The 21195-nt window shown below is 55.7% G+C and overlaps 2 protein-coding genes across 2 annotated transcripts; both read left to right on the top strand.

Annotated features, from left to right (window-relative positions):
- The first annotated feature begins 3786 nt into the window (after nucleotides 1-3786).
- Nucleotides 3787-7069, top strand: GSC2 (goosecoid homeobox 2). Its single transcript, XM_039462352.2, has 3 exons — nucleotides 3787-4054; nucleotides 4165-4418; nucleotides 4980-7069. The coding sequence occupies exons 1-3, from the start codon at nucleotides 3796-3798 to the stop codon at nucleotides 5082-5084; spliced, it is 618 nt and encodes a 205-aa protein (XP_039318286.1). The 5' UTR covers nucleotides 3787-3795; the 3' UTR covers nucleotides 5085-7069.
- Nucleotides 7070-9455: 2386 nt separating this feature from the next.
- ESS2 (ess-2 splicing factor homolog) lies at nucleotides 9456-20699 on the top strand. Its single transcript, XM_010330489.3, has 10 exons — nucleotides 9456-9621; nucleotides 11236-11404; nucleotides 11496-11591; nucleotides 14342-14514; nucleotides 14641-14758; nucleotides 15079-15212; nucleotides 16037-16139; nucleotides 16901-17010; nucleotides 19474-19589; nucleotides 20172-20699. The coding sequence occupies exons 1-10, from the start codon at nucleotides 9487-9489 to the stop codon at nucleotides 20449-20451; spliced, it is 1434 nt and encodes a 477-aa protein (XP_010328791.2). The 5' UTR covers nucleotides 9456-9486; the 3' UTR covers nucleotides 20452-20699.
- The last annotated feature ends 496 nt before the right edge of the window (nucleotides 20700-21195 follow it).

The following is a 21195-nucleotide window of genomic DNA, read 5'->3' as shown; positions in this document are numbered from 1 at the left end:
CCCCGTCTCTACTAAAAAATAGAAAAAAAATAGCTGAGTGTAGTGGCACACACCTGTAACCACAGCTACTCGGGAGGCTGAGGCACAAAAATCGCTTGAACCCAGGAGGCAGAGGTTGCAGTGAGCAGAGATTGCACCACTGCACTCCAGCCTGGGTGACAGAGCAAGACTCCATCTCAAAGAAAAACAAATTTTTTGGAGAGATGGAAATCTCACTATGTTGCCCAGGTTGGTCTTGAACTCTGGCCTCAAGTGATCCTCCCACCTCAGCCTCCCAAAGCATCGGGATTACAGGAGTGAGCCTCTGCGCCCTGCCCTAAATCTTGTTTTTTGAATCATATCTTCTTTTTATTGTTGGTAGCTAGAAGAAACCAAGCAGCACCTTGAACCTTCTCTCCTTAGCTAGATCAACTTGTTCCCGGGTGCATTGTGTAGCTTCTGTTTCCTTTTTGGCTGCAGGTAACAGTGTTGCTAAACTTCCTGCCACTACATAACAATGGTCTCCTTTCCTCCGTCTTCCAGTAACATTTTCTTCACTTTCCTCTAAGTCCCCAATGTCAGTCTCTGGAAGAGCCTCCCAGCTCCCCAACACTGCCCTGTCCCAAAGCCAACGTCACATGATTTAGGTTTTGTATCAGCAGCACCCCACTTCCAGTACCAGATCCCATTCTGCTTATCTGTAGCTATGTAACAAACCACCTCATTCAGAGTCATGGAGCTTGACTGAGCTCAGGGAGGGGATTCTCAGTTTTGGTACCTCCTGTGGTTACAGTTCAATGGTGGCTGGGTCCAGAGCCATCTGAAAGGCTTCCTCACTCACTCATAGGTGCCCCATGCTGGGTGTGGATGGGTCCTACAGCTGGCGCTGCTGGCTGGAACACTCCCGTCCTCTCCCGAGGCTGCCCGTGCCCCTCACAGCATGGTGGCTGGGTGCAAAGAGCAAGCATCCCAAGATAGACAGAGAGAGAAGGAGCTGAGTTATCGATCTGCAGATCTGATCTATGTGACTCCTCGTACGACTTGGCCTCAGAAACCACACAATGTCAGTTCTGCTGCATTCTGTGGATTAGAAGCAAGTCGCTAAGGTTAGCCCATGTTCAGGAAGGAATCCAATTAAACTCCCAAAGGGAGGAATGTCAGAGAACCTGCTGGCATGTTTCAGAAGTGCCACAGTGGCCAGGCAGGGTGGCTCACACCTGTAACCCCAGAGCTTTGGGAGACTGAGGCAGGTGGATCGCTTGAAGTCAGGAGTTCTAGACCAGCCTGGGAAACATATTGAGACCCTATCTATAATTTTTTTTTAATTAGCCAGGTGTGGTGGCATGTGCCTGTGTTCCCAGCTACTCAGGAGGCTAAGGTGGGAGGATCTCTTGAGCCCAGGTGTTCGAGGCTGCAGTGAGCCATGGTCACCCACTACACTCCAGCCTGGGTAAAAGAGCAAGACCCTGTTTCAAAAGTGTAAAAAAAAAAAAAAAAAAGTGGAGGGGAGAGGGGGACAGGCCAGGCAGACACAGTGACTCACGCCTATAATCCTAACACTTTGGAAAGCTGAGGCAGGCACATTGCTTGAGCTTGGGAGTTTGAGACCAGCCTAGGCAATATGGCAAAACCCCATCTCTAAAAAAAAAAAAAAAAAAAAAATAGAAACATTAGCTGAACGTGGTGGCACACCTGTAGTCCCAGCTACTTGGGAGGCTAAGGCAGGAGGATCACTTGAACCCAGGAGGCCAAGACTGCAGTGAGCCGTGATCACACCACTGCACTCCAGCCTGGGTGACAGAGCGAGACCCTGTCTCAAAAAATAATACAAAATAGAAAGTAAACTTTTTGAAAAAGTGCCACAGTGGGCCATTTACCAAGATAGACTGGTGAGGAGGCAGGGCACACACAGAGGCAGATAGGTGGAAGAGAATGAACACTGGAAGTGGACAGGTGGGCAGTGACCCATTTATAAAGGTGGGGAACACAGGGCAAGAGAGGGATTTTGAGAAGACCTTGAGTTCCCTTCTGGCGCAGTGACTGGGAGACCTTTATTGGTGGAGATGGAGATGTGGAGCAGGCTCCCTAAACATGAGCCTGGAGCAGAGAGAGAGGCCAGGCTGGAGGTGCACTTGTGAGTCACTGTCACAAAGACGGTGCCTGGAGTGCCGGGGCTGGAGGAGGCCTCAAGGGTGAGAATGGGAAGAGATGGAGGAATGGCCAGGGCTCAGAGGAAGAGGGCTCAGCAAATGTTAGGGTGGCTCTCCTGACCAATGACCCAGATGCAGTTCTGTGAGGGAGGTTTGCTGGGGGAGGAGGGACCCATGGATGTCCAAAGGAACTTGGGAGGAGATGAAATGTGTGGGGCTGTGGCAGCCATTTTGGCACCAGGATGTTGGGGGTGGAGTGGGGACGGGGGTTGGCAGAGCCACTCCCGGAGGTGGTGGCTCCATCACTGAGCTTTGGGACTAACAACCCCTGGGAACCCTATGTGGGAGCTCTCGTGACAGAAACTAAATCGGCAGGTTCTGTCACGTGATGTCCACAGCACTTTCACTGACGGAGAGTGGGAATGGCAAAGTCTTGCAGAGGGGCTGGTGGCGGGAGGAGCGCAGGAATGTACGTCGCCCTGCGGGGCGGCCAGGTTCTAACCGTGTCACACCTGGCCACTGAGCCTGCAGAGCGCCTCCGGTTCAAAAGACAAGCCCAGAGGCTGAAGGCCCCTGTGGAGGCCACACGGTCAGAAAGTGACAACTGGGTAGGAGCCAGTCCGTCTGTTTCTCAGTGCCATGAGTCCCATACCGTATTTTCGGAGGGCAAGAGAAGAGGGTCTTAAGCTGAAGTGACCGTCCCGCTGTCCCGAGCCGCTTCACCGAGGGTGCAATAATGTAGCCAAGTGCGGGTCACCAGCGCTGTGGCAGAAGGGACCGAGGACGCTGTGATCAGAGTAGGACTTGACTGGGCAGAGAGCGAGGAGGGGAGCCCACCTGAGACAGCTCCTGGGGGGCAGGGACAGTGCAGGGAACAGCGGGGTTCCGTGCTGGATGTTTTCGCCGGGATTCTGGGACCAGTGGGAAAGCCGGAAGACGGGCGGCTCCGGAGCACCGAGGAGGGGCCTCCGAAGGGGCCAGGGAGGTCTCATTGACTCAGGTGAAGAGACCGAGAACTGGGGGCTCCCGGCAGCCCAGGTTTCCTGCCGCGTTCCCACGCCCTCCAGGGCCAAGAGACCCTGGCTCCGAGGTGGCTGGCCGGTTCGGGACGCGGGCGGGTTCCGGCCCGCGAGTGCGGCGGGAACGCGGGTTTGCAAGTGGTGTTGGGCACCACGAGGCTGCGGTCCAGGAGTTTCGAGTGCGAGGCTAGGCTGGGCTTCTCCAGGCATGCCGAACCGCCACGGTAGGACCCCAGAGTGGACGAAGAACCAGGCCCGGCCGAACGCGGGGGAGCCACCAGAGGCTGGGCCAGGAGGCACCGTCGCGCTCTGTGCAGCTGCCAGGGTCGGGGTGCCCTCTGGGCTACTGCCATGTCCCGCAGGCGGCGGGGAGACGGCCCTCCGCCTTTTCCCGCAAGTCGCCCTGCCCGCGTGAGCGGCGAGTCGGGGTGGGACAGGAGGACGCAGGCGGGGGCACAGGGCACCCTCCCCGCAGCTCCCCCGGCCCCCGCGCGCGGAGGCAGAGCCGTCGCAGTCGGGGATTAGCGCGCTCGCGGCCGGCGCTGCGGGATTAACCCGCGTGGACTGGGCGCCCGGCCTGGGGATTACTGCGCGCTCCCCTCGACGTATATATTCCCGCAGCGGCGGCGGCAGTGGCCGGGCCGGGCATGGCGGCAGCTGGGGGCGCGGCGAGCCTCAGGGGCCCCGGGCGGCCCTGCCCCTTCTCCATTGAGCACATCCTCTCCAGCCTGCCCGAGCGGAGCCCCCCGGCCCGGGCCGCTTGCCCACCGCAGCCCGCCGGTAGCCAGAGCCCCGCGGAGCCGGAGGAGCACGGGCTGCCGGATACTGCGCCCTGCGCCTGCTGCTGCTGCTGCGGCGGCGCCCGCGCGGCGCCCTGCGGGCCCCCGGAGGCGGCCGCCGGGCTGGGTGAGTGGGCAAGGGGAGGGGCGCGGGCCCAGCTGGGGACCCCTGGGCGTGGCGCAGTGGGTGCCGATCTTGGCCCTCGCCCCGCGCCTCACCGCGCCCTCGCCCCGCAGGTACGCGGCTGGCGTGGCCGCTGAGGCTGGGTCCCGCGGTGCCCTTGCCCCTGGGCGTGCCAGCCGGAGGTTCCGGGGCGCTGCCGGGCGCGGTCGGCCCCGGGCCGCAGCGGCGCACGCGGCGCCACCGCACCATCTTCAGCGAGGAGCAGCTGCAGGCGCTCGAGGCGCTCTTCGTGCAGAATCAGTATCCCGACGTGGGCACGCGCGAGCGCCTGGCCGGCCGCATCCGCCTTCGCGAGGAGCGCGTGGAGGTGGGTACCCCGCCCAGCCTGTACTCAGCGCGCGCGGGCCGCGGCTGCGCTGCACTGGGGTCCCGGGGGTCCAGGCAGGCGGGCGCTCTTGCAAAGACCGCCTCGGCCCAAGCACAGCCCCACGCGTCAGAGGAGGAGACTCCGGCAAGACTCTGGGCGTCCAGTGGACCAGGAGCGGGTGAAGGCGGGCGGATGGCGCTTGAATGGGACAGGAGGGCTCCTTTTCTTTTGTTTTACCCTTTCCCCGCCGTTTTCCTGATGACGAAAGTGGCGCGCGTTGACGTCCGTTATTTGGGAAATTCGGAAGACCCCAGAACCCAAGAAAGGGCGTTTTGGTCGCCGCCCGGCAGGGGCTGGGGCGGGTACAAAGGGGATTCCCAAGCCACGTCCAAGCCCACCGAGTGTACGCAGCGGATAGCAGCAGGTGACGCACAGGCGTCCGCCCGCACCCCTGCCTCGAAGCTCCCCTCCCGGGCCCTGTGGGACCCTAGGGAGCCGGTGGGCCGTGGGACCTGGGACTGGGGCTGAGAGTAACCCCCCCCCACCCCGCCGACCCACCAGGTCTGGTTCAAGAACCGCCGGGCCAAATGGCGACACCAGAAGCGCGCATCGGCTTCCGCGAGGCTCCTGCCTAGCGTCAAGAAGTCCCCCAAGGGGAGCTGCTGATGACTCTGGGAGCTGCCCCTGGGCTCGGCCACCCTCTTTGGGATCTTGGAAGCTGGCGCTGAGAGGACAGATGTACCCGAAAAGGAGCTGGGAGAAGACACCCGCCTCCTCCGCTCGTCTCCACAGCTCCTTGCCTCCTGCAGCTTGTGCCGCTGTAGCGTTGGGGACAGGGTCCCCGGTGCTTGGTGTTCCAAGGCAGTGGGAGTGACGAGTCCCTTGGGGGTGGGCTGGGGCGTAGAGCAGCTTCCTCACCCCCCACCACCCCAAGAGGCACTAACTCCACCCCAGGAGGGGAACCACTCCGCATCAACCCGGGACCCACAGTCCTCCGCTGTGGAGCCTCTCTGCGCACGCTGGGGCATGCTGGCCTCCCTCTTCTCAGCGTGGACATTGACCCGACTTGACCTGACCCGCCTTCCCCCAGCGGCAAGAGGGGTGGGGTTTGTGTCTGCGCAGTCCTGGGGTTGCAGGCTTCCCAGGCCCTGGGCTGGGCCTATCTGTAGAAAAAGAAGGTTGCAGGAGCGATTTCAGGAGCCCCTCCCCAGCCCCTTCACCTTCGAGCCTCGTGCTGATACAGAGAAACAAACAGGCAACTTCAGATACCACAGAAGCCCCCCAGAGTCTCAAGTCCACCTTGGCTCCACTCCCACACTCAGCAAAGAGCTGTCCTTCTCCTTCCTTCCCAGGGAGGGGGTGTTTAGGGCACAGCTGTCTTTGTGAGAAGCACAGCTCGTCGAGGCCTCAGTCTCTGCACGAGGGTGCTCGCCAGCAGAGAAGACTGCTCCATGGATGGCGGCCTGGGGCCAGCCTTGGCCTCTAGGCTACTGCAAACCTGCCCGTGGGTGGGGGTCCCCGGCTTCCTCCTGGGGTTTTTATGCTGCGGGGTCGGCCTCCCGTACAGCAATCTCTGCCATCCTAGGGTAGAGGAAGAGGTGGTTGGATTGGGGAGACCCCCACACTGCTGTCTGGGAATATGCCTGCCCTCCCCTTCTTTATCCTGGCTCAGATCAAAAGGCACCACGAAAAGAAGCCTGTGATTCCCCAAGCAGTCCCTACAGTGGGTCCGAGGCATCTCACATCCCCCTCAGCTGGCTTGAGCTCTCCGTTCTGTCTCCTTACAGGTCCCGGAGGGAATGGGGCAGTTCTACCTGCAAGAGACAAAGTCCATCTCTAAAAGCAGGGCTGCAGAAGCCAGGGCTGCAGCTCCCGGGACACCCCAAGGCTGGCCAGCTTGGATAACACCAAGCAAGCCTGGTGTCTCCAGTCAGAACTGCCCTGAGACTCCTGGGTGTCCCTAGCATGGGTGCTCCCGACTCTACCACTAGCCTGCACACTGCTGATTGTCACAAAACTCTTCTCCCTGAACCCCGGTCTTACCCTTGGGGACTGAGCAGACTACCTGTGGACATGCCAGTGTCCTGGTCAGCTCCCTTGCAGTCAGGGACACTCCCATCTCGCGGGATCCAGGCCCCTCGTGCTCCTTCGTTGAATGGCCATCCGTCATTGTATCAGAAGCCCTGATCAGAGCCTCTGGAGCATCACCTTCCAGGGCTCAGTGGCTGTGTCACCCTCCTGAATTTGCTCCTTGAGCTCTATCGGCTCCTTGGCAGAATGACCCCCACAGCAGACTGTTAATATAGGCATCCTTCAGACTCACGCCCAGGGACTCCCTTCTCACCTTCACCCTCTCTCTGGTTTATCTTCTACCCTCAGACTCTGATTCCCATCTTTCTGCCACATTTACATCTCAAGCCCAGGCCCCTCCCTTGAGCCAGGTGTTTATCTCCAGCTGTCTCCTTGACTACTCCACCTGGAAGCCCACCGGTCACATGTTCCCAGTGAGCTCTTCTGTGCAAACCAGGCACGTGAGCCAGGGAGCCAGTAATCATTGGACTGCTCGCTCTCCTGATCGTCCACCATACCCAGGCTGACAGCAAGCCAATTTTACGTTTATCAATAAATCAATAAATCCCAGAATCTCTCCAGCTGTAATTGCACCAGTCTGATGTAAGCCACCGTCACCTCTCACCTTGACTACTGCAACTGTGTCCAGTCTTGTCCACCTGCACACACACTGGCTCTGCTTTTTTGTTTGTCACTTGGCTGGTTTGTTTGACACAGGGTCTTGCTCCATCACCCAGGCTGGAGTGCAGTGGTGCGATCATGGCTTACTACAGCCTCCAGCTTCTGGGCTCAAGCAACCCTCCCGCTTCAGCCTTCTGAGTAGCTAGGACCACAGATGGGCACCACGACACCTAGCTAATTTTTAAAATCTTTGGTAGAGATTATGTCTTGCCATGTTGGCCAGGCTGGTCTCAGAACTTCTGGCCTCAAACATGGTAGGCCTCCCAAAGTGCTGGGATTATAGGGATGAGCCACTGTGTCTAGCCTGCCTCTCAATTCAGAATAAAGACAAAGCACCTCACCATATCCCACAAGGCCCTGTGAAGCCTGGCCCTGCCTCTCTGGCAACATCTCACAACTCACTGCACTCTGCATTTCCAAAGGTCTTCTTTCAAACTTGCCTGGCTCCCTCCCACCACTGGGCCCTTGCACATGCTCTTTCCACCTGCCCAATGCCTGTTTGTTCACCTTTTTAATCTGCAATCACTTTCTGCCTGGGGGAACTTCTCTGACCTCCCGAATTAGGTCAAGATTCCCCAAGTACAAACTCTTCTTGCACAGACAACAGCTGGAGTTTTACACCTATTTGTGGGATGATCTAACAAGTGTCTTTATCTTCCCCATGGCACTGTCACCTCTACAAGGGCGGCAGCAGCACACTGCACTTCCCAGTGAATGAAGGGATGCCTGCATGTTGTGAAAGCAAAACTGTACTACATTTTTCTAGGGCAGAATTTATTTTTCCCGGCATAATTCACATCCTCCTTTTGGGAAGAAATTCCTGAAAAATGCCTAGGCAATTTTCTTGTCCACTTGAATTATATGTAATATATATATTTAGACAGAGTCTCACTCTGTCACCCAGGCTGGAGTGCAGTGGCATGATCTCTGCTAACTGCAGCTTCTGCCTCCTAGGTTCAAGCAATTCTCCTACTTCAGCCTCCCGAGTAGCTTGGACTACAGGCACCCACCAATATGCCCAGCTAATTTTTGTATTTTTTTTTTTTTTTTTTAGTAGAGTCAGAGTTTCACCATGTTGGCCAGGCTGTTCTCAAACTACTGACCTCAAGTGATCTGCCCGCCTGGGCCTCCCAAAGTGCTGGGATTATAGGCCTGGGCCACTGTGCCTGGCCTTGAATGAGAATTATCCCTCTTCTAGGAAGCCCACTCTGGCATTGGGGGCCCAATAATCTTTTTTTTTTTTTTTTTCTTGAGACAGACTTTTGCTCTTGTTGCCCAGGCTGGAACATAATGGCACGATCTCAGCTCACTGCAACTTCCACTTTCTAGGTTCAAGCGATTCTCCAGCCTCAGTCTTCTGATTAGCTGGGATTACAGGCATCAACAACGCCGGCCTAGTTTTTTGTTTTGTTTTGTTTTTTTGTATAATTAGTAGAGATTGGTTTTCGCCATGTTGGGCAGGCTGGTCTTGAACTCCTGACCTCAGGTGATCTACCCACCTCAGCCTCCCAAAGTGCTGGGTTTGCAGAATAATTTTTAACTAGACATTTCTTAATTGAACCACCGTCTTGTTCTTTATCTTATTTTTTGTTAGGTAACTATAAAAAATAATTGTTTTGGCCGGATGCAGTGGCTCACGCCTGTAATCCAAAACTTCGGGAGGCCGAAACCGGCGGATCACCTGAGGTCGGGAGTTCTACTAAAAGCATAAAATTAGCCGGGCCTAATTTTATAGTGGAGCATGCCTATAATCCCAGCTACTCCGGAGGCTGAGACAGGAGAATTGTTGGTAGGCGAAGGTTACAGTGAGCCGAGATCGCGCCATTGCACTCCAGCCTGGGCAAGAGCGAAACTCCGTCTCCAAAAAATAAAAATAAAATTGTTGTAAGGCCCTTTTCTTGCCTAAAGGTTAAAAATTCTATATAAGCAATTTTTCTGGAGTGTATTTTTGTTGAATAATCTCGAAGCATTCGTAGTGCTTATTTGTGGGAAATTGGAATTCTAAAGCCTTTGGGCCCTGCAGAGCTAGAATTTCTGGCATGAAGGACACGCTCCATAGCCCGCACCCCAACCCCAACGCCACAGCGCCCCGTCGTGTTCACAGCATTGACAAGCATGAGTAGCGGGGGAGGCAGAACAAATACTACAACTCCCATAAGGTCTAGCATTTTTTAGTGACGTCTGTACGGAGCCCGGGCTGCCCTTCTAGATCCACAGCTTTCCCATTGGCCAACAATTGAAGACGCCTGCGCAAATGGTGCGGTTCCGCCCACCCTGTGACGCGCATACGGCGCCCGAGCGTTTTCCCGGGATAGTGATGGAGACACCCGGCGCATCAGTTTCGTCCTTGTTGCTCCCCGCCGCGTCCAGACCCTCGAGGAAGCGCGAGGCTGGAGAGGCTGGGGCTGCGACGAGCAAACAGAGGGTCCTGGACGAGGAAGAGTATATCGAGGTACGGCCTCGGACGCCGGCGACTTCTGGGCCCCTCCCCTGTTTCTCGCTCCCTTCGGGTTCCCTCTCTCGTATCTTGACACTCCGTCTTCTCATGCAAGTGGAGCAGCCGGAGTCCCTGTCCTTGGGGGATGGACGGTCCCACGAGCCAAGTGAACAGAGAAGAGGAAGACGTCTTTGGTGGAGGAGGCCTATAGCAGTGTTGACAGGAAAAAGAGGGAGCGACCCTCTGTATGAGACGGGGGTCGGGGAAATAAGGTTTTCTGTTAAAACGTGGGAGTAGGGGTTTGACATACTGGAAGGGGGGTGGCAGAGAGGGCTTTCTAAAGAGCGGTGGCAGCACGTATGAACGCTGGGGTTCCTCGAAAGAGACTGCAGTTGTGACAGCATCTCGAGTGAGTGGACCTCACTCGGAGGTCCACTTGAAATAGGTGTTGGTCCACCACAGGCAAACAGAAGGAGAAGCTGACATGGGGATTGGCGGAAGTCAGTTTGGTTTTAGGCCTTTTTAATTCTGGACGCCTTTTGGGATATGCAGATGGGTGGTTTGTTTGTTTGTTTGTTTGTTTTTTGAGACGGAGTTTCACTCTTGTTACCCAGGCTGGAGTGCAATGGCGCGATCTCGGCTCACCGCAACCTCCGCCTCCTGGGCTCAGGCAATTCTCCTGCCTCAGCCTCCTGAGTAGCTGGGATTACAGGCACGTGCCACCATGCCCAGCTAATTTTTTTGCGCTTTTAGTAGAGACGGGGTTTCACCATGTTGACCAGGATGGTCTCGATCACTCGACCTCGTGATCCACCCGCCTCAGCCTCCCAAAGTGCTGGGATTACAGGCTTGAGCCACCGCGCCCGGCCCAGATAGGTGGTTTTAACCGGCGACTGGTTGCCCTGATTTGCAGCTCAGGAGCAAGGTCTGGGGGGAGTTGCAGACTTGAGAATCTCAACCGTTGGTAGTGACTGGCTGAAGTTAGGAAAAAGGTTTATTTTTATTTTATTTTATTTTTTGAGACAGTCTCGCTTTGTCACCCAGGGTGGAGTTGACACTGCAACCAACCCCCGCCTCATGGGTTCAAGCCATTCGCCTGCCAAGTAGCTGGGACTACAGGCACCCGCCACCACACCCGGCGACTTTTTTGTGTTTTTAGTAGAGGCGAGGTTTCACCATGTTGGCCAGGCTGGTCTCCAACTTCTGACTTCTTGGCTTCTCAAAGTGCTGGGATTACAGGCATGAGCCATTATGCCCTGCCAGGAAAAGGGCTTTAGATTGGAAATAGAAAGTCATGTGTGGAATGGAAGTGACAGCACCCACAATGGTCTGGCCGGTGGGGAGCCAGCAATGGAGAATGAGAATGACCAGTTAGCAAGGGCGAGACAGAAGCATTTCACAGACATTAGAGGAGTGTTTGGTTTAATGTTAGAGGTCGTAGCATGGCTACCTTGTGGGATGTGCAGCCTTGCTAGAAAGTACCCTCAAGCTCCCTCAAGCCAGCCCCAATCATTGGGGAAACCGAATTTGAAGGAGGTTCAACAAGGGCCTTAGCATGTACAGGAGTGGACTGTGAGGCAGGAGCGCCCAGACGGCAGCTCTGACTTTGATTCTGATCTCTTCTGGCAGGGCCTCCAGACAGTCATCCAAAGAGATTTCTTTCCTGATGTGGAGAAGCTGCAGGCACAGAAGGAGTACCTGGAAGCCGAGGAGAATGGAGACTTGGAACGGATGCGCCAGATTGCCATCAAATTTGGCTCTGCCTTGGGCAAGATGTCCCGGGAGCCACCACCACCCTGTATGAGGACCCTGTGGGTGGCAGAGAGGGGAAAGCCTGCTAAACTGTTGCCTCAGGCTCGCTCTGATTCTTAACCCCCCTCTTCCCCTAGATGTGACTCCAGCCACGTTTGAAACCCCTGAGGTGCATGCAGGTACTGGAGTGGTGGGCAACAAGCCCAGGCCCCGGGGCCGAGGCCTGGAGGATGGTGAGTAAGGGTGCCCTCTTTCAGTCACATGGCCTGGAAATCTTATCCTGTCAGGCCATGAGGGAGTGGTCCAGAGGGCTGCAGGTCATATCTTGTCCCTAAGGGGTCGTACCTAATAGCATCCTGTGAAGTCAAAGGACATTGGTGTAAAAGGTAGAACATCTGGGTGCAGCTCCCACACATGGACTCTCACTAGCTCTCGGTGGCTTCTCTGCTGTGTTCTAGCCCTGCCCTGTGGGCTTCATGGATGTTGGAAGACCCCTTTTGTCACTATCTGGGAGATGCCTCAGGGCCTCTCAATTGGTTTCCTTCATGTTGGGCACTTCCTCCGATCACTGCATAGCTCCCTGCTTTTCTTCCTATAGATCTCCTCACAGATGTTACCTATTCAGAGAAACCTTTCTTGACCTGCCATTGTAAAGTCACAACACTCCTGGTGCTCTGTGGCTTCCAGCCTGGCTTTGGTTTTTCACCACAAGACGTAACATTTTGTTTTATCCTTTACTTTTTATTTTTTGACAGAGTCTCTTGCTCTGTCACCCAGGTTGGAGTGCAGTGGTGCGATCCCGACTCACTGCAACCTCCACCTCCCGGGTTCAAGCAATTCTTCCTGCTTCAGCCTCCTGAGTAGCTGGGATTACAGGCACATGCCACTACGCCCAGCTAATTTTTGTATTTTTAGTAGAGACGGGGTTTCGCCATGTTGGCCAGGCTAATCTTAGACTCCTGACCTCAGGTGATCTGTCTGCCTTGGCCTCCCAAAGTGCTGGGATTACAGGTGTGAGCCACCATGCCCAGCTAAGACATAGCTTTTTAAAGACATTTCTGTTTATGGTTCTCTTTCCCTAACTGGCATCCCTTCCAGAAACTTTGTCTTGCTTTCATCTGTATGCTCTGTGTTGAGAACAGCACACGTGGTGTTGTGAGCCTTCCACAGATACACGTGGAACAGATGAAACAGTTGTCATCTTCAACATGTTTGCTGGGACACACAGGTCTGTATAGTAACATCATGACTTGATGGGGGAGTCCATGTAGGAAAGGGCACCCCAAATCCCATTGAATGTGTTCTGCCATGGGACTTCAGCACGGTCAGTCAGTCTTCTCAGCGGCAGAGTCTGTCAATGCACACGCTCTTTCCTCTCAGTTTCCAGAGCCCAGTGTGCTGGAGTAGCACACATGTGTTGTATGTTTGCACAAATGTGATATTTTTTGCATTACAGAAAAGATTGGCCATTAACACAGTCCTCGTTGCTCTTAAAGCTCGATTATCTGTTGAACTGTAGCTTCTGCATCACAGAACAATTTGTGGATTTTTTTTCTTTCTTTTTTTTTTTTTTTTTAACTTTTTATAGAAGTTTTTTGTTTTTGTTTTTGTTTTTTTTTTTTTTTGAGACAGAGTTTCACTCTTGTTACCCAGGCTGGAGTGCAGTGGTGCGATCTCGGCTCCCTGCAACCTCCGCCTCCTGGGTTCAAGCAGTTCTCTTGCCTCAGCCTCCTGAGTGGCTGGGATTACAGGCACGCACCACCATGCCCAGCTAATTTTTTTTTGTATTTTTAGTAGAGATGGGGTTTCACCATGTTGACCAGGATGGTCTCAATCTCTTGACCTCGTGATCACCTGCCTCTGCCTCCCAAAGTGCTGGGATTACAGACTTGAGCCACCGCGCCTGGCCTTTTTTTTTTTTTTTTTTAGTTAATTATGTTGGCCAGGCTGGTCTCGAACTCCTGAGTTCAAATGATGCTCCCACCTTGGCCTCCCAAAGTGCTAGGATTATAAGCATAAGCTGTCGTGCCTAGCCAATTTGCAGACTTTCGATACCTATACACCTTACATGCCAGAAAATGTAGGAATCCTTTCTAGAACCTAAGTGGTAGGAACCATCATCACATTTATAGGTGAGGAAACTGAGACTCGGAAAGGCAGTTACTTCTGCAGGTCTCACAGATAGTCAGGGGTGGAAGAGGGTTTCAGTCCTGATCTCTCTGACCACTGTTCTCATCCTGGGAATCATGGATCTTGTAGCCACGGAGCTTTGTGCACAGCCTCACGTGTAGTGGGTGGTCAGGACTGTCACTAGACTTGAAAGCAAAGGTGGCCCCACTGAAGTTTGCAGCACCAGGGCACCACCTCAGTGGGGGCGCCACTCTCCATGGTGGCAGGGTTGCTGCGGGGGTGTTCGGGGTTGTGACCTAGCACCTGTGAGGCCCCATCCAGAGCACTGGGTCATAGAGGGTCCCTGGAATTAGGACTGGCTCTCAGGTCAGGATGATCTCCCTAGGATTTCTTACCTTCTTGGTACCTGTTGGAAGGGAAGAGTGGTTAAGGGAAGAAATCCTAAGTGAGGGAGAGCCCCAGGGGATTTGAAAGTCCATCCCACAGGCCTGGCAGCATTCTGGTGGGAGGAGCCTGCCTGTGATCATGAGCTCTTGCTCTAACACCTGTATTGCTCCCTCTAGTCTGAATCAGACCGCATAATTCCCTTGGCATCCAGCAATGAGTGGAGCTGGTCCTGCGTCTGTAGGGCACCATCTGAGAGCTCTCTGGGCAGTCGGGGTGGGGGGATTCAGCCCCCATGAGGAGTCCTTGGGAGTGTGGGCTCTCATAGGCAGAAGCCAGAACCAGGGGAGAGGATTCCAGCCCTGCATGTTGGGGGCTGTGATTCCTGGGCCTGGGTGTCCTCTTTCCTGACTACAAAGGATACTTATGCTATATATGGTGCTGTGTTTCCCCTCCTGCAACCCCTAAGGAGGAGAGGCTGGAGAGGAGGAGGAGAAGGAACCACTGCCCAGCCTGGATGTCTTCCTGAGCCGCTACACGAGTGAGGACAATGCCTCCTTCCAAGAGATCATGGAGGTGGCCAAGGAGAGGAGCAGAGCACGCCATGCTTGGCTCTACCAGGCTGAGGAGGAGTTTGAGAAGGTGTCTCTGGGACCTGGGATGTCACATAGGCATAAGCACCATCTGTGGTGGTGGGGGGATCCCCGGGGCCATGGGCACAATGCCCAGGGGCATCTCTGACCGTCACTTTTCCTTATGTGATTGAAGAGGCAGAAAGATAATCTCGAACTCCCGTCAGCAGAGCGCCAGGCCATCAAGAGCAGCCAGGCCGGTGTGGAGACCTGGAAGTACAAAGCCAAGAACTCCCTCATGTACTATCCAGAGGGTAAGCGGGCAGGCCCGGCAGCCAGATGGGGAGGTGTCGGGTAGAGCTGCGTGTGTCTGGCTCTGTGTTTGGAGCAGCCTTCCAGGTGTGTATGTCCGTGCCCCCTTGCAGTTTGGGCCTCCGAGGGGTACTGATCTGTCTCAGGGTGGACAGGTCTGTGTGAAGTCAGCAGTGAGTGAGGCCCTCTCCAGCGGCCCAGGGCTTGTGCTTGGCCCAGTGCTTCTGTTCATGTGGGAGTGACTTGGCTGAGAAGTGAGCTCCTCTTGCTCCTCAGGCTCTGCCCTTCTGAAGCCTACTGCTACCTTTGCTTCATCTGCCAGGCGTCCCTGATGAGGAGCAGCTGTTTAAGAAGCCCCGGCAGGTGGTGCATAAGAATACACGCTTCCTTAGGGACCCCTTCAGCCAAGCCCTGAGTAGGTGCCAGCTCCAGCAGGCGGCCGCCCTCAATGCCCAGGTGAGTGGGCGGGTCAGCAGGGCCACATGGGTCAGGTGGGGCAGGGCTGCCTAGGGGCAGGTAGATCTCGCCCATCTCCTTGAGCTTGGTGGAGGAGCTCAGTGAGTGGAACCATCCGGGGCCCTGTGCAGCAGGGGTCCCAAGTCTTTCCTCAGTCCCCATGTGCTTCTATTGAACACTGCGTTGGTCACACACATTCTGTAGGTCCAGATCTGTGCCAGCTCCCTTGATGGCAGGGGCATGAGAGAAAAGAGGCTGCTGGGTGTGAGCCCAGGCTGGCAGCTGCACACCCACCCACCAGGCAGGGAAACCAGCGAGCAGCAGAGGGATCCCGGTCCCAGCGGGTGGCTGAGGTGGGACGGCCCCTGGGGTGGCAGAGAGCAGAGGCTTTCTGAGTCTGAGAGCAAGACGAGCAGATGCTCTGACAGTGACTGTGGCGGCCACAGGGTTGAAGTGGGGAAGGCAGGAAGAGGCTAGAGCCTAAGTCCTGTCATCAGCCTTGCCCCCAGCAGGGGCCTGGACAGTCAGCATCCTCCGGAGTCGCCAGGATAGGCGCAGCTCGAGCTGAGGCCCTGACACCTCCCTGGATGGGAGGAGAGGGCTTCTCTCACTTGGGTGGCCACTTTGACAGGCCCTCAGGGTCTTTTGCGGGGGTTGGGGCAGGGGCCCTACCTTTCTTTCTCCAAGGAGGCTGCCAGCCCAGAGCCCCAGCCTTGCCCTGATGGGAGGAAGTGTTTGCAGCATGTTCTTTCGTGTTTGCCCACCAGCCAGCTGTCGAGTGTGGGCTGTGGTCCCCCTAATGCCAGCCTCTCTGCTTGTTCCAGCACAAACAGGGCAAGGTGGGCCCTGATGGCAAGGAGCTGATCCCCCAGGAGTCCCCCCGAGTGGGTGGATTTGGATTTGTTGCCACTCCGTCTCCTGCCCCTGGTGAGGAAAAGTGCGCACTGGCAAGTGGGCCTACTGCTGGGACTCCCTGGGGAAGGTGGGCTTCTCAGTCGGCCCTGGCCACTCCTGGCCTCCACCTGGCCTGCCCCACACCTTGTGTAACTCAGGGACCTGGTATCCTGTCTGTACAAGGCCCTAGAGGCAAGGTGTCCAGGCTACTCAGGGCCATAGGCGGGCTATACCTGACCTGAGACATCCTGGTCCTTACTGTGATGTCAGCAGGTGGGGGTGTGTGCACAGTGCTTATGAGTCTAAGTCTGCCTAGCACTGCAGGGAGGGAGGCTTGGCACCTCAGGGGGCAGGTGAGACTCAGGTAGTCCTGTGGCGTGTGTGGGCACCCCTTCTGCACTCTGGCCTCTGTGCTCTTGGGTGCTGGTGCTGCATCACAGGTCAGGGCATGTGAAGGCACCACAGGTTTGCACAGGGTCCTAGGAGGTTTGGGAGCCCTGGAAGGCCTGAGTGTCTCCTATGTGATTGGGGGACACCTAACAGAGGCTTATAGGCTAAGCATGTGGCTGTAGGACCCTAAGCCCTCCTCGGGCCCACTGGGACCTTGGCATTTCCCTTTCGGAGGATGGAGGTGCCAGGGTTCCAGAGTCCAGGGGAAGGAGAGAGGGCTAGCTGCCTGCCTTCTTATTAGCTGGGATGCACATGGGGTCAACTGGATGTGACTGGAGGGGAGGGCGGTGTGGACCCCAGCTGAGTCCTCTGTCCTGAAGTGGTTTTGGAATCTTTGTCTGCAGGTGTGAATGAGTCCCCGATGATGACCTGGGGGGAGGTTGAGAACACACCCTTGAGAGTTGAAGGTTCGGAAACCCCCTACGTGGACAGGACACCAGGCCCAGCTTTCAAGGTGGGTTGTGGCGATGGGGGAACACTGTATGACTCGGTGTGGATGCCTCTGGAGCCCTGAGTGCCTATGGCTCAGGATTGAGCACTGGGATCGACCCCCCAGCTGCTGACAGGCAGAGTGCTGACTTTTCTGAATGCCAGGGTGCCAAAGGCAGGTGTGGGTGGGTAGGTGGGCCTGTCACAGAAGGATTTGAGGGTGTTGGGGCTGAGACACCAGGGTAGAGAGTGGCTTGGGTCCTCTGAATCCTAGAGGCCAGGTGCTGTTCGTGGATGAGGCAGGATGGTCACAGTCACGTCGGGAGCTCTGCAGGCCTGAGGGTCATGGGATGTGGCTGTGTGCTTGCAAAGGAAGGCCCCTGATTACAGAACACGATTGGAGCACACTGAATCACATGGCTCAAGCCTGGTATTTTAGGAGCGGTCAGGGTGGAGTGCGTGAGGCTTGGCACAGACCAGGGGAGGCTCTTTGTGGGCTGCGTCAGATGCAACAGGCCTCCCTGTACAACTGCAGGGCTTTCCCCAGAGTACTTAGTAGAGTAACCCACGTGCAGACAAAACGTGGGCAGAGGTTTTGGTTACCTTGGTTCTAAATTCTGTCTGGGATGCGAGCATAACCAAGGCAAACGTGCAGGAGGGCTAACGAATAGTATGCTGTGCTGTCAAATGTGAGCTCAAGGCAAGGGCCAAGGTGCTTCCGAGGGGCCGCCTGCTGCTGCTTCATGAGCCTCCAGGCTGACAGAAAAATGATTCTGAAACAAACCATGATCCAAGTCAGAACTTAGAGGCTGATAAAGATGGCAAGTCAAATTGCACTGAGCAGCAGAGTATTTAGAAATGAAGGAAGCTGAGTCCTTCAGATGCGTAGCAGCATATATTCTGGAAAAGTGAAAAGGTTACCTGTAAAAACAATAACCATAAAACAGCCCGAAAAAATAATGGCAAATATTTAGTTTGATTTTTAAAATTTTATTTATTAACTATTATTATTTCTTTTATTACTTTTTTGAGATGGAGTCTCACTCTGTCACCCAGGCTGGAGGGCAGGGGCACAATCTTGGCTCACTCCAACCTCCACCTCCTGGGTTCAAGTGATTCTCCTGCCTCAGTCTCCTGAGTAGCTGGGACAGCAGGCATGTGCCACCGCACCTGGCTCATTTTTGTATTTTTAGTAGAGGCAAGGTTTTACCGTGTTAGTCAGGCTGGTCTCGAACTCCTGACCTCATGATCTGCCCGCCTTGGCCTCCCAAAGTGCTGGGATTACAGGTGTAAGCCACCTTACCTGGCCTATTTTTTTTTTTTTTTTCTTTTTTAACAGTTAGGGTTTCACTCTGTTGCCCAGGCTGGAGAGCTGTGGTGCAATTATAGCTCACTGTAACATTGAGCTCCTGGGCTCAAGTGACCCTCCAGCCTCAGCCTCCTGAGTAGCTGGGACTAACAGCACACACCACCACACCCAGCTAATTTTTTTAAATTTTTTGTATAGAAATGAGGTCTTGTTATGTTGCCCAGGCTGGTCTCCAACTCCTGAGTTCAAGTGATCCTCCCACCTTGGCCTCCCAGAGTGTTGGGGTTACAGGTGTGAGCCACCACTCCCAGCCTGTAGTCTAATCTTAAGTTAGGAAGAACCTTCTTTTTTTTTTTTTTTGAGATGGAGTTTCGCTCTTGTTACCCAGGCTGGAGTGCAATGGCGCGATCTCGGCTCACCGCAACCTCCGCCTCCTGGGTTCAGGCAATTCTCCTGCCTCAGCCTCCTGAGTAGCTGGGATTACAGGCACGCGCCACCATGCCCAGCTAATTTTTTGTATTTTTAGTAGAGACGGGGTTTCACCATGTTGACCAGGATGGTCTCGATCTCTCAACCTCGTGATCCACCCGCCTCGGCCTCCCAAAGTGCTGGGATTACAAGCTTGAGCCACCGCACCCGGCCAGGAAGAACCTTCTAAACATAAAAGGAAAAGGAAGAAATCACAAAGATGACAAATACAGCCGAAAATATTATAAATGAAACTAATGCAAATAACTGAAAACATGCGCACGGCGTAGTGCAGTTGACTTTATGCAGGTGAGGGTCTTCTGAGTGACAGCAGCAGAAAAGGAAAATCAGTCCCTGGAGAGCAAACTAGGCCACAGACACACAGGGAATCTGCACCCGAAATAGGGCCAGTGAAGACAAAGGTGTTCATTCTGAGAATCAGGGAAACATTAAAACAGACACGCTTTTTCCTGAGAGGTTGTCAGAGGTCATGGCTTTGGGAGGAACACGAAGACAGGTGAGGAGTGCTGGCCCCTGGAGAGGGCAGGTGGGGTTGGGGGCTTTCGAGGGGCTTTCGAGGGAGTTGATGGTGGGTTGTGGGGATTGTGTAGGCCACAGGGAGAAGCTGGCGCCCACAACAGTGGCTCTCTGTGTGAGGGATTACCATGTGGCAGGCCTGGCACAGCTCCCCACATGTCTGATCCCTTGTAGATCCTGGAGCCAGGCCGCAGGGAACGGCTGGGGCTGAAGATGGCCAATGAAGCCGCTGCCAAGAACCGGGCCAAGAAGCAGGAAGCCTTGCGGAGAGTGACAGAGAACCTGGCCAGGTGAGGGGCCGCCTGGCTGGTGGGGAAGTGGGAGGGTGGCCCTGGCCTGCTCCTGTTCGTCCCTGGCCCTGACTGTGTGGAGGCGTGGCCCATGTGGCAGAGTCCAGGGCAGGTCCACGGGGTTCTGCGGTGGGTGCCGTGGCAGCTCCTCTTACCCAGAGCTTGGCCACACATGGACAGGACGAGGGCCCCTCCATCTTCTCTTTCCTCCACATCCTCTTTGGCCCGTCCCTAAGAGGCACCTTTAGGTGTGTGGTCCTGCTGGGAGCTTTCATCAGCCCTGTGGACAGTGTCATCGTTCCCCTTGGCGAGGGGTGGGGACTCCAACTCTCAGAGGTCTGGGGGTCTACCCCAGCCCCCACAGCTAGGGCAGCATGCTGTTTGACCTCAGATTTGACCTGAGCGCTGCTGTTTGACCTTGGGGCTCCCCGGTACTTGCACCGTGCCAGGCAGTGCCATCCTCCTCAGCTCAGAGTGGCTGTGTCTCTGCCCAGGCTCTTCCTGGGAGCTGAGGGAGGCCCTACTGCCGGCAGCTCTCCACCTACCTAACCCTGCCTCTCTTCGCCCATCCCTCCACCCCAGCCTCACCCCCAAAGGCCTGAGCCCAGCCATGTCCCCAGCCCTACAGCGCCTTGTGAGCAGGACAGCCAGCAAGTACACAGACCGGGCCCTACGGGCCAGCTACACACCATCCCCAGCACGCTCCACCCACCTCAAGACCCCGGCCAGTGGACTGCAGACCCCCACAAGCACACCAGCACCTGGCTCTGCCACACGCACCCCCCTCACGCAGGACCCGGCCTCCATCACGGACAACCTGCTGCAGCTCCCTGCCCGGCGCAAAGCCTCAGACTTCTTTTAGAGCCAGGCCTGGGGCTGGGCCCATGGACACTTTATGGAATCTGCAGGGCAGCTGTCCGCCCAGCAGAGGACTCCAGTCTTCTCAGGACCCAGACCTGGGCTAGAAGCTGTTGACTCTGCCAGGAGCCGCTGGAGAAAGGGACTGTGCTGGGGCCAGGCTGGCACAGGGCACACACCCCAGGGCCTTGCCAAGCTGTTTGCTACTTAATCGGCCCCTTGAACTCTCATTAAAGAACGCCTGGTACAGTCTGGTAGGATCTCCTCTCCGTCCTGCTCCCCACACAAGCCCCAGGGTTGCTCTGGGACCTGCATCACGTCTCAGGACTGCAGGGCTTGAAGCGAGGGGCCCCCCAGGCAAGGAAGCTGCAGGTGGGATGGCTGTGAGAGCTCTGGGTGACTCTGGCATTGCTTTTGGCAACACCCGGAACCTGCATTCTGAGCTGAGGTCACACACATCCTCCAGTGCTTTCTGCTCCTCTGCGGATAATGTGAAGGAGAGATGGAGCCCTTGGAAGTTATACTGCTCAGGTTCACCTGCGGCTCTGGGCCCAGGTCTGCAGCCTCCCAGCTGGGCTTGCCCGCTGGGAGATGCGCTGGTTATAGGACTGTTTGGGAGTGCATATCAGGTGACCTCAGCCATCACCTTCTCCTAGCACCTGGCTTCCAGCTCAGATGGGATGGGACTGTCCCGTCTTCCTGCCCTTCTGCTCAGCCCTCTGTTACAGGCACTGACTGTCTGATGCTG

This window comes from Saimiri boliviensis, chromosome 21, assembly GCF_048565385.1.
Source record: "Saimiri boliviensis isolate mSaiBol1 chromosome 21, mSaiBol1.pri, whole genome shotgun sequence".
Classification (NCBI taxonomy): domain Eukaryota; kingdom Metazoa; phylum Chordata; class Mammalia; order Primates; family Cebidae; genus Saimiri; species Saimiri boliviensis.
This window is presented reverse-complemented; position numbering and strand designations above follow the sequence as displayed.